General features: G+C 43.9%; 1 protein-coding gene across 1 annotated transcript; it reads right to left on the bottom strand.

The window, feature by feature from the left end:
* Nucleotides 1-5,268: 5,268 nt before the first annotated feature.
* On the bottom strand, nt 5,269-16,755 carry kdm1b (lysine demethylase 1B). Its single transcript, XM_080525510.1, has 21 exons — nt 16,633-16,755; nt 16,074-16,231; nt 15,577-15,698; nt 15,217-15,306; nt 14,968-15,079; nt 14,767-14,880; nt 14,632-14,670; nt 14,263-14,455; nt 13,070-13,254; nt 11,831-12,001; nt 11,672-11,746; nt 11,448-11,582; nt 10,790-10,961; nt 10,432-10,559; nt 9,625-9,756; nt 9,403-9,477; nt 8,875-8,991; nt 8,300-8,425; nt 7,463-7,585; nt 7,182-7,334; nt 5,269-6,873 (listed from the first exon to the last, which is right to left on the bottom strand). The coding sequence occupies exons 1-21, from the start codon at nt 16,646-16,648 to the stop codon at nt 6,790-6,792; spliced, it is 2,520 nt and encodes an 839-aa protein (XP_080381636.1). The 5' UTR covers nt 16,649-16,755; the 3' UTR covers nt 5,269-6,789.
* Between the last annotated feature and the right edge of the window lie 281 nt (nt 16,756-17,036).

Here is a 17,036-nt window from a genome sequence, read left to right as displayed (position 1 = left end):
AAACTGCTGCACTCAACTCCCAACTGCTGTGGAGACGACAGCTCCAACAACGACAGCTCCAACAACAGACCGACAGATCCAACAACAACAGGTTTCAACTGTAGCAACAGTGGCTCTGGTTACGTCTACGTTTCTGACGGCTCCGGCAGCTACAGCTCCAGCAGCTACAGCTCTGGCAACTACAGCGACGACAACCGCTCCAGCAACAGACCATCATATTTCCACAGCCCCCAAAATATTGACGTCAAAGTACAAAAAAACAACATGTTGTTTTTGTGACTTACAACTCCATAAGAGAAACCTCCAAAAGCACATGCAAAGGTACCACTCATCTGAATCATCAGACATTATTACAGCAAATCAACATCTACAATCAGTCTGCATTGATAACAAAAGGGGACTTTTTGCTCCTGAGCTCAAAAGATTGGACTTGGACACTTTCCAGTGTCCATTTTGTCACCAGACAGGGGGGTGCACTGTCCTTATGGCTCATTTGCAGGTCCACCAGAGGACTGCTGTGAAATATGGAGGTAAGTTAATCTATATTGTCATATTTCATCATTTGAATTTTAAATGGTCTCCAAGTTTCTGTAGCCTCTTATCCATCTGACGGCCTGCCAGAGGGCCCTAGCGCCATGTGCTAACTGTCTCGCCCTGTATGCTTTCTATGTTCCTATGGTTACGTAGTAGGTAGTCATGCGTTGCTTTCTATGTTCATATGGTTACGTAGGTGGTCATGTACATGCTTCCTATGTTCCTATGGTTACGTAGGTAGTCATGTACATGCTTCCTATGTTCCTATGGTTACGTAGGTAGTCATGCGTTACATCCTCTCAAAGCTATGATTCTTGCGCTTCGAGCCAAATAATCCATCTCAAGATAAAATCATAACAGCAGGCACAATCGACGTTGCTGTCAGATCACCAAAAAACACACTACATTGATACATTTGATAAAACTCACCAATGAAGCCTGAAAGTTGACCACCGATCAATAACATTCCCACAACAACGGTTTGTTTACATTGCAAAACACGTATTAAGGCGAAAATGAAAACTTTTACTTTACTTACTAACAGCTTCCGATTTACTGTGAGTATTACATTGGATAGGCCTTTTACATTAATTATACAGGAATGGTAAGGGGTTAAAGGGATGATGCCTCACATATTATGAATTAAAATGTTATTTCTGTACCACAGGACATCCTTGGTGTAAATTAGTTTTAGATCAGACACTGTGGGCTCATTTAATAATGTTTGTGTGAGCTTTCACATTCCAAATTAGATTTATATTAAAGTTCTGACCTGTTAGTAATGCTGGAATAATAACCTAATGTGGGTTTAATTGCATGATTTGAGGATTATCACACATTCACTCTGCAAAAGTTCAGGTTGTAGGCATGGACCCTCTGTTCTCAAAAATATAAAAACATTCTTATTATTGTGAGTGACATGATTATGTATTCCTCTCAGACGAACACCTTTTTTCAAATAATGTATTTACAAAAATATATATTTTTGGTATGTTTCTAGAATCTTCTAAATCACTCTCTGTCTTTCTTTTAGGATATAATGTCTATAAATGCCACCTTAGCTGTGTGGCCAGGAGCCATTACCACTGTGGCTTTTGCCCCCGAGTCATTGTGAGTAAGAACCTGTTCCTTAATCACTTTAAAAACTGCTGCACTCAACTCCCAACTGCTGTGGGGACGACCGCTCCAACAACGACAGCTCCAACAACGACAGCTCCAACGACAGCTCCAACAACGACAGCTCCAACATCGACAGCTCCAACGATGGCTCCGGCAACAGGCCGACAGATTCAACAACAACAGGTTTCAACGACAGCCACGGCGGCTCTGGCTACGTCTACAGAAGCTCCGGCAACTACAGCGACAACAACACCTCTGACAACAACAACAACAACAGCTCTGGCAACTACAGCTCTGGCAACTACAGCTCTGACAACTACAGCAACAACAACACCTCTGGCAACTACAGCTCTGGCATCAGCTCTGACAACATCAGCTCTGACAACATCAGCTCTGACAACAGCAGCTCTGACAACAGCAGCTCTGACAACAGCAGCTCTGACAACAGCAGCTCTGACAACATCAGCTCTGACAACAGCAGCTCTGACAACATCAGCTCTGACAACATCAGCTCTGACAACTACAGAAACAACTACAGCTCTGGCAACTACAGCTCTGGCAACTACAGCAACAACAACACCTCTGGCAACTACAGCTCTGGCAACTACAGCTCTGGCAACTAGAGCGACGACGACAGCTCCAACAACAGGCCGTCATATTTCCACAGTCCCCAAAATATTGATGTTGAAGCTCAACTTCCAACTCCAAAAGAAGAACCTCAAAATGCTTATGCAAAGGCACCACTCATCAAAGTCATCAGATATTACAGCCAATCACCATCTAGCAACAGGCCGTCATATTTCCACAGCCCCCGAAATATTGATGTCAAAGTTTAAATTTCAACTCCAAAAGAAAAACCTAAAAACGTGCATGCAATGGCACCCCTCATCAAAATCATCAAACATTAAAGCAAATCACCATCTACAATCAGTATGCATTGATAACAGAAGGGGAAGTCTTGCTCCTGAGCTGAAAAGATTGGACTTGGACACTTTCAAGTGTACATTTTGTCCCAAGGCAGGGACATACCCTACCCTTATGTCTCATTTGCAGGCCCATCAGAGGTCTGTTGTAAAATATGGAGGTAAATTCATCTATATTATCCTATATTTCATCATTTGAATGGTCTCCCAAGTTTCCTTAAGGGATGATGCCTCACATATTATGAATTAAAATGTTATTTCTGTACCACAGGACATCCTTGGTGTAAATTAGTTTTAGATCAGACACTGTGGGCTCATTGGATGTTTGTGTGAGCTTTCACATTCCAAATTAGATTTATATTAAAGTTCTGACCTGTTAGTAATGCTGGAATATTAACCTAATGTGGGTTTAATTGCATGATTTTAGGATTATCACACATTCACTCTGTAAAAGTTCAGGTTGTAGGCATGGACCCTCTGTTCTCAAAAATGAAAACATTCTTATTATTGTGAGTGACATTTTCAAAGGATGTATTTACAAAAATGTATTTTTTTGGTATGTTTCTAGAATCTTCTAAATCACTCTCTGTCTTTCTTTTAGGGTATACTGTCTATAAATGCCACCTTGGCTGTGTGGCCAGCAGCCATTACCACTGTGACTTTTGCCCCCGAGTCATTGTGCGTAAGGAGTATTTCATTAATCACTTTAAAAACTGCTGCACTCAACTCCCAACTGCTGTGGAGACGACCGCTCCGACAACAACAGCGACGGCGACTCGGACAAGAGCTACGTCTCCGACGGTTCCGGCTACTATGGCGGCTCCGGCAACTACAGTTCCAACAACAACAGGACAACAGCTCCAACAACAACAAGTTTCAACTGCAGTGACGGCGGCTCCGACGACAGCTACAATGATAGCTATGGCTACGTCTCTGACAGTTCCAGCAACTACAGCGACGATGACAGCTCCAGCAACAGGCCCTCGTGAATGGGGCATTGTTTCTCCTGAGCTGAAAAGATTGGACTTGGACACTTTCAAGTGTCCATTTTGTCCCAAGGCAGGAGGGTACACTGTCCTTCTGGCTCATTTGCAGGTCCACCAGAAGTCTGCTGTAAAATATGGAGGTAAATCCAACCATATTATCATATATTTAATCATTTGAATGGTCTCCCATATAGGCAAAAAAAATATATATGTTGTTATTGTGAGTGACATGATTATTTATTGCTCTCACACGAACACCTTTTTTTCTTTTTGTATGTTTCTAGAATCTTCTAAATCACGTTCTGTCTTTCTTTTAGGATATAATGTTTATAAATGCTACCGTGGCTGTGTGACCAGAAGCCATTACCACTGTGGCTTTTGCCCCCGAATCATTGTGCGTAAGGAGTGGTTCATTAATCACTTTAAAAAGTGCTGCACTCAACTCCCAACTGCTGTGGGGACGACCGCTCCAACAACGACAGCTCCCACTGCTCCAACAACGACAGCTCCCAAAATATTTCCATCAAAGCACACAAAAACAACATGTTGTATTTGTGACTTACAACTACGAAAGAAGAACCTCAAAATGCACATGCAAAGGCACCACCGATCTGAATCATCATTGGTCAACTGAAATCTAGGTTTGAGTGCCGAAAAAGCCTCAGGGTTACTCCAAACAGGGCCTGCGACGTTAACATAGCCTGTGCAGTCTTGCACAACACTGCCACCCTACACCATGAGACTGGCCAGAAAGTTGTTGGAGGAGAAATGGGAAGACATTGACCCAGCCCTTGAGGAACCCATATATTGAAGAACAGTTAATGGTCAGCTTTGTTTAGTTTTTTTCTTGTTCTTCGTTTTTTTTGTCTTTAAAAGCTTAGCATTTAAGAAAAACAAGTGTGCCAAAGTTGTTTTTGAAGTTATGTATTCATTCACACATTTTCAAGCTGTGAAAACAAAAAGGTTTTAGTTGACCATTGAGAGACTGTTCTCTGAGCTCTGAGTGTGAGGTGCTCAGGTGGAGATCCTCCACCAGTAGCAGGAGCATCGTTTTGGTGGGTGACTAAAATGGTTATTGTAACAAATACATTTCATTATAAGCTACTTACCACTCTGGAAAATGTTTTTGTACTTAATTTTCACTTGTTTGCCACCCACATTCTTTTTGGGCTATTGAGATGGCCCTTGTTGAGATGTAAGAGTGTAATTAATATAGGCCAATAAACATTAAATGCATTGTTTTTGACAGTTCTCATAAGTTGGCCTACACCATCATTTTTAAACATACATCTGATATTATCTAGCCTCTGATAATATAGCCACAACAGTGAGCTAAATGTTCATTCATTTAAAAAATAAAAACAAAACAATAAGTAGGCTAGTATAACTTATGGAGTTAACCGGTCAGCAATTGTTCCCTCGTGTTGTTAATGCAGCAGTATTGTCCTTTTTGGCTCCTTTATATTGTTCTTAAAGCTCCATCAGCAGGGTTTGTTCCGCTCCTAAACTGAGAATACTGCTCTAGTTTTCACTTCTTTTCGACAGTCGGACGTTAACGACACACGGCTAAATTGTTTGAATCGAACGGCTTGAGCCTTAAGTCACAGTCAACGTTAATTCAAACCAGGCCTTTTCAATTAAGCGCAGATTTAGTGACATTGATGCAATACTCCCAGGTTTTTTCATTTAAATACTTTATTTCCATTTCTGCAGACTGTCAACGGTGTATAAGCAAGTGTGTAAGCTCTCCAGTTCAGCCATCCCAAAGTCTGTCCGTGGATCCCTGCATCTTCTTGTTGTCATAATACGTAAGGGCAGTTAGCTCATTTAATTTAATGTTAAGTTACACTGACATAAATCTTCAGACATTGGAACAACAGGAAGTTGTGAAGTGTGCTTACCCCTCACAGCCAATAGGGGGCAGGTCAGTGGGCCAACCCCCTGCACCTGGGCCACTGCCCGGCGAAGACCGCGTTTCTGTAGCTCACCCAGAGGCCGAGTTGTGGGTTTAGGGTGTGTGTGTGTAACTAGCTAACTAAGCAATATTACCCCATCTCCCTCTATCCCTCTCTCTTTCTCGGTCAGTGGGACACCTCTAAAAGTCCTGCCATGAAAAGCCTTTTGACAGTGGCAGTTGTCATGACAACTCACTCTAAAAGTATGGTCCAACTGAGTTCGCTAGGTGTCAACCAAACGGCCCAAACTTAAAAACTATTAATGCTAGAGCGTATATGTTCTGATTTTTAGTGACCGTGAGAGTCGCTGAACGTATAGATGTAAAATGTGTGTATGTCGACTTACAATTGTAGTCTACACAGCAAAAAGATTGTTCTCACTGTTTCACTGTTCTCAACATTCCATCAATTCATTCCTATGGGATTCTTTGTCCACAAAAAGTGGAATTGTGAGTAAACGTGAGTGGGAACCGCACACTATGACACCTGTCATGTCTACCTAGTGCCAAAACTGTGGGACAAGTAGCCGTGTCAAATGTATAACAATAACACACTACAATAACAATAGTGCTGCTTGCTACTGCAAGCACACTAATAAACAACACAAACAGAACAACTCATTTTGACAAACAATGATAACAGAAATTGTTTCGATTCACTACCCTGAAATGTACTGACGGTAAATTGATCTGATTAAAGCAACATTTCCAATCCTTATTTGGTGTTTTCAAAGAAAGCATATTCAGGCCCACCCCTACCCCATAACACAATGTTGATGAATTCATAATAAAAGAAAAAGTGCTACTGCAAAAGTACTCTAAGTAATCTCAGCTATGTTTGGCAGTTAAGTGCCAATTTGTACCCACACACATTAGAACACCATTAGAAGTATACAATGTTGGTATGCTCCTCCCATGACAACAATTCATTTTGAAGAACAACAGAATACACACATTTCAATCCTATTGAATCCATACACGATCAAAATGTATTTTCCTTCATCAATACCAGTGTTGCAGATATCCTTTTCTTATGATCTCTGTCCACTTGAACCAGTGAGATTTGCATCTGTATCTAACGAAATATAAAAACCATTGCACTGCCTTATTTCATACAGCAATCAGACATCTTCCATGAGGTACAGCACACAGGGTGAAAACGTTACTCAAGACATCACTCAAGAGCAACTTAGTTTGGAGTGAAGTCACTGAAACCTCTGTGAGGCTGATGGGGTGCGTCTGCTGGTGTGCGAGTTGTAATCCAAATAAGGATTTACAAAGCAGCGATTTTACTGGCTTCTCTGACCCCGCTCAGATAGGCACCAGTGACAGTCTGTGGGAAGTGCCTGTTGGTGGCCTGGAGACAAACAAAGCAAGCGTACGCATTCACATTCAGATTCTGTTTTAGTCAGTCAAAAACATGACATTTGTCTTTTCTGTGTATACGGTAGCATCGACATCACAAGAGACAACGAGAGACATTGTGAGATATTATCATTTGTTCTTAATGATGTTCTAGAGGTAGAAATCAGAGGACAGGTTTATTTTAATGCATGGAATGGAATAATGGTTGGTACTAATACCATCCATGTAATTATAAGGAGCTCATCTTTCTGCCTCCTCCAGCCTGTCCAGATACAGGCAGCATATGTCTCCAATGCTCACCTCCCCCGCAAAGAACACTTTTCCTTGCACATCCTCAGCGATGATGTCATAGGCCTCTCCGCTGCCCCCTGTCTTTACAAAGCTGTAGGACATCTGGCACCACATGTCTTTGCTCCACCGTGTGACAAAGCACTTCACCGGCTCGGGGACCTCCTATCCAAGACCACGGAAAAGGAAATGTAGAGAGAGGAAAGCAAAACATTGTTGTTATTTTGGAATACTTTCACCTATCTAACTAGTTGTAGATCAGATGTTTGCTTCATGGAGCGTGTTCCTGATACCTGCTCCTTGAACAGCTCCCGCAGCACCTTCATGCACTCGTCAGCCACGTCCTTGTCCTCCAGAGTCCTGATGGAAGGCACAGCTTCCCCCGTGATGACAGACATCAGGACGCTCTGCTTCCCCTGGGAGTGGGACCCCAAGAGTGTTCCTTTCGTGTTCCTTCAGCTAACAGTTAAATCGCCAACAGGCACTGTCCGCTATTGAACAGGCACTGAACAACAGGCACTGATGTTCTTCAGTGAACAGGGTTTAGTACATAACACAGCTCTGATGAATACGCCTCACAATGCAAACTTTTCTCATTGTGGTTAGCATCATCCAGCTGTACTTGTCTAATCTGACGGTAGGTTTTTATATATATAAATCTATATATCTATTCAGTCATAATATTCACGCATGTCCACATTTGAATTCAACAGTATTCTTTTTGATATAAACTCCTCCAAAAAAGTTCGGAAACGTTATTTTGGTCGAATATTCCTCCCCTTTAATACTACCATTTGGTATTGTATTTTATATCGTTGGAAAGCCTGATTAGTCACCGTTACAACGAGGTACAACTTGTAAGGATCATGCATTCGTGGAATGAGCAACACAGCTTAACGTGTGGGTAGCGGCCCAAAAATATTTGCCAAAATCCCCTGCAATATTCTTCTGTTGGTATTCACTCTGGTTTTCCAACACTAAAAAAATACCAATTGGTATTATTAAAGGGGAGGAATAATCGACTGAAATAACGTTTCCAAATTTTTTTTTTTAGGAGTTTATATATACTTTTAGTAAACAATGAGTGTAGAACACTGTGTTGGCATAGTGATTCAGATTTGGTATGTAACCTTTGGATCCATGTCGTAGAACACACCGAACATCCCTCTCTTATCAGGACTCGGTGGAATATGGCCAAAGTAGTCTGCTCCTTGGATCTTGCTGTCCCAAAATCTGTACGGGAACTGTAGAGCAATCTGAGGACAGTTAGAATACTGTGAGACAGTTCACCATGGATAACTTTCCCTGTTGGTTATTGTTGCTTTGTTATTGTTACAAGTAGCATGTTGATTGGTTACTGTATGTCACATGATCAGGCAGAGAGAGATATAGCTAGATACCTAGGTTATGTAAACAGTCAGTTAGGGAACAACGCTCATCGCATGGACAGCAGAGCTGCTGTTCTGTGCCAGAGCTACTCTCCCTCAACCTGCCCTCTGTGACACTAATGGTTGTATCTTGTATTGCCTGCTGAGAAGTTCACTAAAGTACAAGAAAACGGAGAATCCCTTGTCGTGTGAAGTAATAACTACCCACGCACATCCAGACGAGCATGACAACTCCAACGGTTAAAGCACGACAATACAGTGTTCTTACTTACTTATCTTTGATGTTTTTTTTTGTTTTTTTTTCTCGGATCCCTTACCTTTTCAATGAGGCCTGCCCCTAGACTGTGGATGGCTTTCAGCTTCCTCTCAGGAAGAGGAGGGTTGAACTGAACAACATTCCTCTGAAGTAAAGTCAACGGCACAGTCACCAGAACCTAAGAAAAAAGACACAAATGAAGTTCCTCTTACTGCAGTTATTCTGGGGTATAACCGGGCTCCACACTGCCGTTCTGTTGGATGCACTGTCGAACTTCAAGGCTCGCTTTCCTCTCTGTTACTGTCAAGGGCTAGGCTGCCTTACTGGGCTAGGCTTACTGGGCTAGGCTGTCTTACTGGGCTAGGCTGCCAAGACAAAGAGAAGTGTGGAACCACGCTGCAACCAGGCCTTGATGTTCTACCATGCTGCAGTTGGAACGTGTTGCTGTCAATGGAACACATTCATACATGAACTTAGAACATTGTCTGGTTTTGATGCGTCATAATGTCTATTCAGAAACAGAGGCAACAGGAAGTTAGTTGTTCTCTACAGTGGAAATGGTCATCTGACTGTAAATGAAAAGCCTTACTTTCTGTGCTGTCCATTGAGACCCATTGGGAGAGGCGACCTTGACAACATCCCCAGAGTAGTCAATAGCCTGAACCTACAATGGGCAGAAAATTAAAAAAAACTTTAATTTGAAGGCATTAGCATTGCTTGAGTACACAAAAAAGAATCTCTTAACTTCTTTCTATACATGACCTACAAGGAGAACCAAGGACACCTACAGTATTAAGGTATAGTAACAAACCGGGCTGTTGATGCGGATGTCCAGCCCCTCAGCCAGCTTGTTGAGCACAGAGGAGTAGCCTTCAGTCAGGAGGGTGTGATCACCTGAGAACTGGGCAAAGAACTCGTTGTGGTCCCAGGATCGAGCTGACACCTGCCGACAGACCAACACAAGACCACACTGAGACTACTACACACTAAGGGCTACACACTACACACTAAGGACTACGCACTACACACTAAGACTACCTTCCATCCTACAGGTCTCTACGTTAACCATGTTCCTCTTTCATGTTATCATAATGGTAATGTTTCCTTCTCTAAAGTGTGTGGTGACACTGCTTAAAACGCACTTTAAATCAAAACACGCTCAAAACGTATCAGACAAACACATGATGTCATACTGTATATCTCCTATAGTGGCTACATTGACTATCACTACCAAGCGTTGTGTGAGTGGTAATAATAACAATATTAATAAATTACACTTATAAAGCGCTTCTAATTATACAAGAATAATCTCAAAGTGTATAAAAAGATTATATAAAAAAATATAAAAAATAATCATATATATAATAGTATAAAATAAATAATATTTTAATAATAATGTAAGTATTAATAATAATAATAGTATAAAAAAACAAGTTGATATGGTTATAAAAGTATAACCATATCATAAAAGCAGCAATCAAAGTCGAGAAGGAAGGGTAGGTCAGATGATAAAAGATGTGTCTTAAGGCTTCAAACGCCCCAGCGGTCTGAACAGCCCTTCAGCTGTTAGGAGGAGAGTTCCAGAGGCGCGGTGAGGAGGATGAGCTCAGCCTCCCACCTGGTCCAGCGTGCTCCCGCAGGCGTACTCCAGGTTGCTCAGGTGGAACTGAAGCACCTTCTCCTCCAGCTCGCTGAACTGTATCCCAGACTCCTGAAGAAACGTCTTGTAGACTTCCTGGATCTTTTCTGGAAATAAAGTGACATGTCAATGTGTGGGAATAGTAGGAATGGACATAAATGTGCTTCATGCATTGCGTGTATGAATGTTATACGTATGCAATGCATGTGTTGTATTGCCATGTCATTATTTCTTATAAGCCTATATGGGCTGGGCACTTGTTGTAAGTGTATGACATTGAAATAAACCCCCCAAATAATAATAATTTAAACAATCAATCAATCGACCGATCCTGTACCTCCCAGAGGTGTGTCCTGGTTCTGGGACTTGTCCTTCCTCCACTCTGACACCACGTCCAGTATGGCGTTGAAGTGGAAGTCCATGCGCTTGTCGATGGCTGGGTCCGTGGCTCTCCCTCCCTCCTGGAACAGGTCACACCTCTCCCCCAGCTTATGCATCTTGATGCCCAGCTGCACACAAGACACCAGGCCATTGTCGTGAGTCGTGACAGCTCGTAACAATCAGCTTTCCTAGTGTAACTCCGACTATGAGTCATCGCGCAGCACCGGGGAGGAAAATGAGGAATCTGCCGTAAGACAGCGTGAGGTCTGTTAATGAGGGAGTGAGTGTGTCCTGGGGGTTGTGCTCACCAAGTGTTAATTGAGCTCCTGTACACAATCTCACCTGCTCACACATCAGCACCATGGTAAATGGACTGCACTTATATAGCGCCTTTATCCAAAGCGCTTTACAGCGGCCTCTCCTTCACACATTCACACACCAATGGCGGCAAGCTACCATGCAAGGCGCCGGCCCCGCTCACTGGGAGCAATTTGGGGTTCAGTGTCTTGCCCAAGGACACTTTGACATGTGGCCAGCCAGGGCTCGAACCGCCGATCTGCCAATCTTGCGATCATTAGACGGCGGCTCTACCTCCTGCGTGGGGCTGACCTCACCTGCTCACACATCAGCACCATGGGGTTGTTGACACAGCCGTTGACGATCTGCGCCCCCCGGCCCACTGTCACGCCCAGCGACGTGTCGTCCCACACGCGCCCTCCTATCCGCTCCCTGGCCTCCAGCACCACCACCTGGGAAGGGTCAACGGTCACCATCAGCAGAACACAGCAAACACTTCCAGCCTAGTCGTCGTTTTAACTTTTAACCCACAAACTTTTACCTGCATGCCGAAGTTCTGAAGCTGCCGCGCGGCAGCGAGCCCAGACGCCCCGGCTCCTATCACGATCACGTTCTTCTGCAAAAAGAACCGAACCGATTTTGGGTTGAGTTGCAGAACAAGACTTAAGACGATGGGTAACGGCAAGCAGACGTCACTCACGTTGTGGTATCGGTCTGGGAGCAGGGGCTGTTTGACTGACAGTACTCCCGTGTTGATCAGACCCTTCCTGGTCATGAAATGGAGCACCCTGTCCATCTCCTGCACGCAGCGCACTCGCACCAGCCCCCGCACGATGACGTGGGGAGCACACTTCTGGGGCGTCAGCACCTCCTTGGAAGGGGAGGAGGAGAGCTTATGTCATCATCAAGCACCTGCCATGGTTCATTTTGTAAAGAAAAGAAGAAAAAAAACAACGAAAACGTGTCGACCATGTAACCGCAGGGTTCCCGGTTCGATTCCGTCTGTGTACACATCCTGCATGTCATCGCTTCTCTCTCTCTAACCCATCCTTCCTGTCAAATCTCTACTGTCTATCGCAATTAAGAAAAATATGAGTGGGACTGCCCCACTCAGAAAAAATTACTTGAATAAAAACAAAAAACCCTGTTACGGTCATTTCATGGAGAACATAATTAGTGAAAATACCACCGCTCGTCCGTAATCAGGTTTAGTTGAGGTGCTGGAGCTGAAGAGTATCAATGGGATGAAAAGAAGCATCCGCACACTCAAAACTGTGCAAAAAAATGAACCACCGAAAGCTTGCGAAATAAACAGATTTTCTTTGCACAGTTTTGAGTGTGCGGATGCTTCTTTTCATCCCATGGAGAACATCATTAAAATGTTATGTTCTCAACCTGTTGTATTTCACTCACAAGCTCAAGTTGTCTCTTGTGGAAAAATAGATAGATATAGAATAGAGGTAATCAGTTGCTAGGTATGTGAAGTGTTGTGGGAAAAAAGAAAGAGTAGCCACGCATTGTTTAGAATCTCCTGTGATCACTTTTCACCAGAGTGTATGGGGGTGTTGGTCTGTCTGTCCGTCTCACCTTACAGTCTCTGTGTTTGTCAGAAGGTCTTACCTTACAGTCTCTGTGTCTGTCTGTCAGAAAGTCTCACCTTACAGTCTCTGTGTCTGTCTGTCAGAAAGTCTCACCTTACAGTCTCTGTGTCTGTCTGTCAGAAAGTCTCACCTTACAGTCTCTGTGTCTGTCTGTCAGAAAGTCTCACCTTACAGTCTCTGTGTCTGTCTGTCAGAACATCTCACCTTACAGTCTTCTGTGTCTGTCAGAATGTCTCACCTTACAGTCTCTGTGTCTGTCTGTCAGAAAGTCTCAGTCTCTGTGTCTGTCTGTCAGAAAGTCTCACCTTACAGTCTCTGTGTCTGTCAGAACGTCTCACCTTACAGTCTCTGTGCCAGGAGGCCAGGATGAGGTTGCGCAGGGCCAGGTACATGGTGGGGTCGCGGGAAAACTCTGGAAACTCATACAGCTCATCCAGCTCCATCATATCCGGTCGCACACAGAGGGCCTTGCCACATTCGTTGGGCTGATAGAAGGGCTGGAAGTATGGACACAGTCCTGGAACTGGAACACAATGTCTCTGGGTTAGGAAATATAGTCACAGACCCAGAACAGGCATTGAAAGTTATTCAAGCATCATGAGCGAAGTATTACGTACGTGGTACTCCGCTGGCCCCTTAGATTGACCCTGAGTGTTCTCTATAGCCCTGTTTGAATATTTGTAAAAATGCATCCTTCTGTGGCCTGGGGTGGTCCAGTGGTCTAGCACCATGGTCTACATGGTGCACACATATGCCCATGTCGGCATGGGTTCAAATCCAGCCTATGCCCTGCTGACATGCCCTCTCTCCTTACTTTCCTGTCTGTCTTCACTGTATCTGTCCAATAAAATGAAAAATATGAGTGGGATTGCCCCCCCCCCCAAAAAAAAAAATGTGCCCATCCTTCTTTCCTCCCTGCCTTCCTTAATCTGTGCTTTGACCAATCCAATCACGGTAGATACGTTAATACTTCAAGGAAGGAAGGCAGGAGGGAGTCTGGAGGGGAATGCATTCTTTTTTTAAATAGTTTTTTTATTATTGTTTTTAGGGCATTTCTGCTTTACCGGGATAGAGGCAGTAGAGATTGACAGGAAGGATGGGTGAGAGAGAGGAGGTATGATATGCAGGATAGGTCGTTGGCCCTGCGATTATGTGACATGCACCATAGTGAGCTACGCCACCCAGGGGCCCCCTGGCATGTATTCTTAAAGTATCGGAGCAGGGCCTATACCTAAATGGTAAATGGACTGTACTTATATAGCGCCTTATTCTAAAGCGCTTTACAACGGCCTCTCATTCACCCATTCACCGCACCAATGGTGGCTTGCTACCATGCAAGGTGCCGGCCCGGTCATTGGGAGCAATTTTGGGGTTCAGTGTCTTGCCCAAGGACACCTCTGCACGTGGCCAGCCGGGGATCGAACCGCCGACCTTGCGATCGTTAGACTCCGGTTTTACCTCCTGAGCCTCCATACGTCTGTACTCCTCCGCAGGGTTGAGGTGAGGTTCCTCTCCCCTACCCTGGACTTACTCTGAGGCTGGATGGCTCTGCAGTGCTCCGTCCTCAGCTCAGCCAGAGACACGCTGCTGGGGGACCCGGAGGGGCTCATACCCACACAGTCGGGGTAGTAGGCGGTGAGGAAAGGGTTGGCCGGGCTGTCCTTAAACAGCGGGGGCAGGATCAGCATGGAATCCCACCAGCTGTCAATCACCTCCGCCACTCTCTGTGAGGAAAGAAGCTTCCGCGTTAAAGACATGGCGGCTCCACCTCTCAGGACAGGACTGCGGCTGACGGCGAGGGTCATTATCATCATCGGGAAGCTTCCAGGGATAGTGACATTGTTCTTATTGTGCAGTGCAGTTAGGAAATCTATAATAACAAGTTCAACTTGTCACTCACCAAATCTTCTGGTAGAGAGCACTGGTCGGGCCCTTCACTCTGTGGATATAAACACGTGATATGAACGAACACACAAATCAAAATGTCAAACGACTGTATGTTTGATTACTTCCTCTTCTTCTCCTTCCTGTTTACCTTGATGTTGTTGAACTTCATGCCACAGCGATATGTAGATGCCAGTGAAGCGGTGAGCTGGATGTCCTTCGTTAACTGACGCCATTTACCACAGTCTGGCTTGGTGCATTGTACCTGGAGGCAAAACAACCAGGCATCAATGGGTTTGAAGTGCTGATGTGAACTTAAACACGATAGTTACTACAGCTGCGTTGCTCTCACCCAGTACGGTAGCTGTTGGTCTGCCATGAAAGCTTTGAGACTGGGCTCACTTTTCCCATTACCAGTCCAAACCCTTTTCCAGGATGCATACGTCTCATAGCCATCTTTGTGACTGATACGTAAACGAAAGATATTCGTCATTACATTTAGATGAACAAATGTGGACAATTACAGAGATCTGTTTGGTTTATGATTCTGATAAACATTATGAATGAGGCATAAGACAATTCCGTTTGGCCCTATGCTTACCTCCTGTAATAGTGATCAAAACACTCGTTGCAGAAGTGCTCTCCGCAGGACAAATGGTACCATCGTGACGTGTAGCCATTTTTGGCGCACCTGAACGAAAGACAGAGAGCAGAAGAAACAAGTGTTCACTTTTGGGGTATAGACCAGTGGAGGCTGGTGGAGGTAGAAATCGGAGGATGGGCTCATTGTAATGCATAGAATGGAATAGATAAACTACCAGGAGACGGTACCCGTCAGAGACATAGATAAACTACCAGGAGAAGGTCAGAGACATAGATAAACTACCAGAAGGTTCCTGTCAGAGACATAGATAAACTACCAGGAGAAGGTCAGAGACATAGATAAACTACCAGAAGGTACCTGTCAGAGGCACTAGCGAAGCATACTGGGTATGTGGCAGAGCATCCCGCTTTCTCACACTTCCTGTACTTCTTCTCTGACTGGTCATCTTCTTCCTCTGTGTCCGTAGCTTTTCTTTTGGGCTGGAATCCAGGGAGGGACATCATTAGTAGCAATAGTATCTAATCTACTTTTCTTTATTATTATTATTATTATTATTATTATTATTATTATTATTATTATACACAATTATATAATGTGACTTCAGAACATTTTGTTAAAAAAGTGAACCACAGCAATTATTTTTAGAATGTTTAGAGACAATGTGATATAGACTAATCCAGAGGTTTGGGAATGATCATTCATTGATGCAGAGGCCGCAAGGGCCTATTAATACATTGATTTGTCACACGCTTTTTATTTCTACAATCACAAAGCACATGCAGTTAGTGCATCAAAAACAAAAACACAAAAAAGAAACTCAAAACAACAAAGATTGTATGGTGTTAAAGGCCTACCTGTCCAGGTGGAGGGTTATTGCAGCGCTTCACTCGGACGTTGACCTGTCTCCCAGAGGAGCGGGGGCCCCCCTGGCCCTGGTCCCCTGAGGGTCCACCCTCCATGGGGGTCCTCTTCTTGGCCCGCCGAGCAGCACCAGAAGCATTACCACTATAATCTGTAGATGGATCAGAGGATGTGGATTGGTTTGTATGGGTTACAGTGTGTATTCTAGGACAAGCATGTGATATGATCCCCTGTCCATCTCTCCTTTGTTTAAGGTACACACACACACACACACACACACACACACACACACACACACACACACACACACACACCAACACCAATGCAAACAGGTTAACATAGTCCATGGCATAGGGCCTTTATTAAAACACAAATAAGTAACCGTGACCACACAACTGACCGAGGCACTTTCAGTCTGATTAGTGGCAAGAAAATAACATGAAAACAATTGTGATTACGCACATATAATGTCTAGCTGGCTTAGTTGTAATTCTGCCCTGTCAAACAATAAAGTCAATACCCAAGTGTAGTATTAAATACAAACGCGCTGACCTGCGTCTGTCAGCATTGCTGACTGTGCTCTCTCGTTCCGATTCAGGGTTTAATCCTTTGAATGGACCGATTTAATAAAGACTTTGTCTATGAATTTGTCTTGAAAACGTCCTTTTGTTGTTGTTGTTGTTATTCCGTGAAGGAAATCAAGACGGTGGTGTCACCACCAGAGCCCATTTCCGGTGTCATATCAGTAGGCGTTTCGCGCTGGAGGAGGTTTGGTCTCTCCCGCTCTCCGTAGTACTGCGATTACTATAGCAACTGATGCAAGCGGGTCCGCTCATCAACATAAGCATCGAGGTGACGAACAGCCAGGAGGTGTTTATGGGACCTAATATAAATGTCCTTTTGACCTATAAATAATATTGTTATAATAATATTAAATAATATTGTAATAATATTAA

This window comes from Nansenia antarctica (assembly GCF_963989245.1).
Source record: "Nansenia antarctica genome assembly, chromosome: 3".
NCBI lineage: Eukaryota > Metazoa > Chordata > Actinopteri > Argentiniformes > Microstomatidae > Nansenia > Nansenia antarctica.
This window is presented reverse-complemented; position numbering and strand designations above follow the sequence as displayed.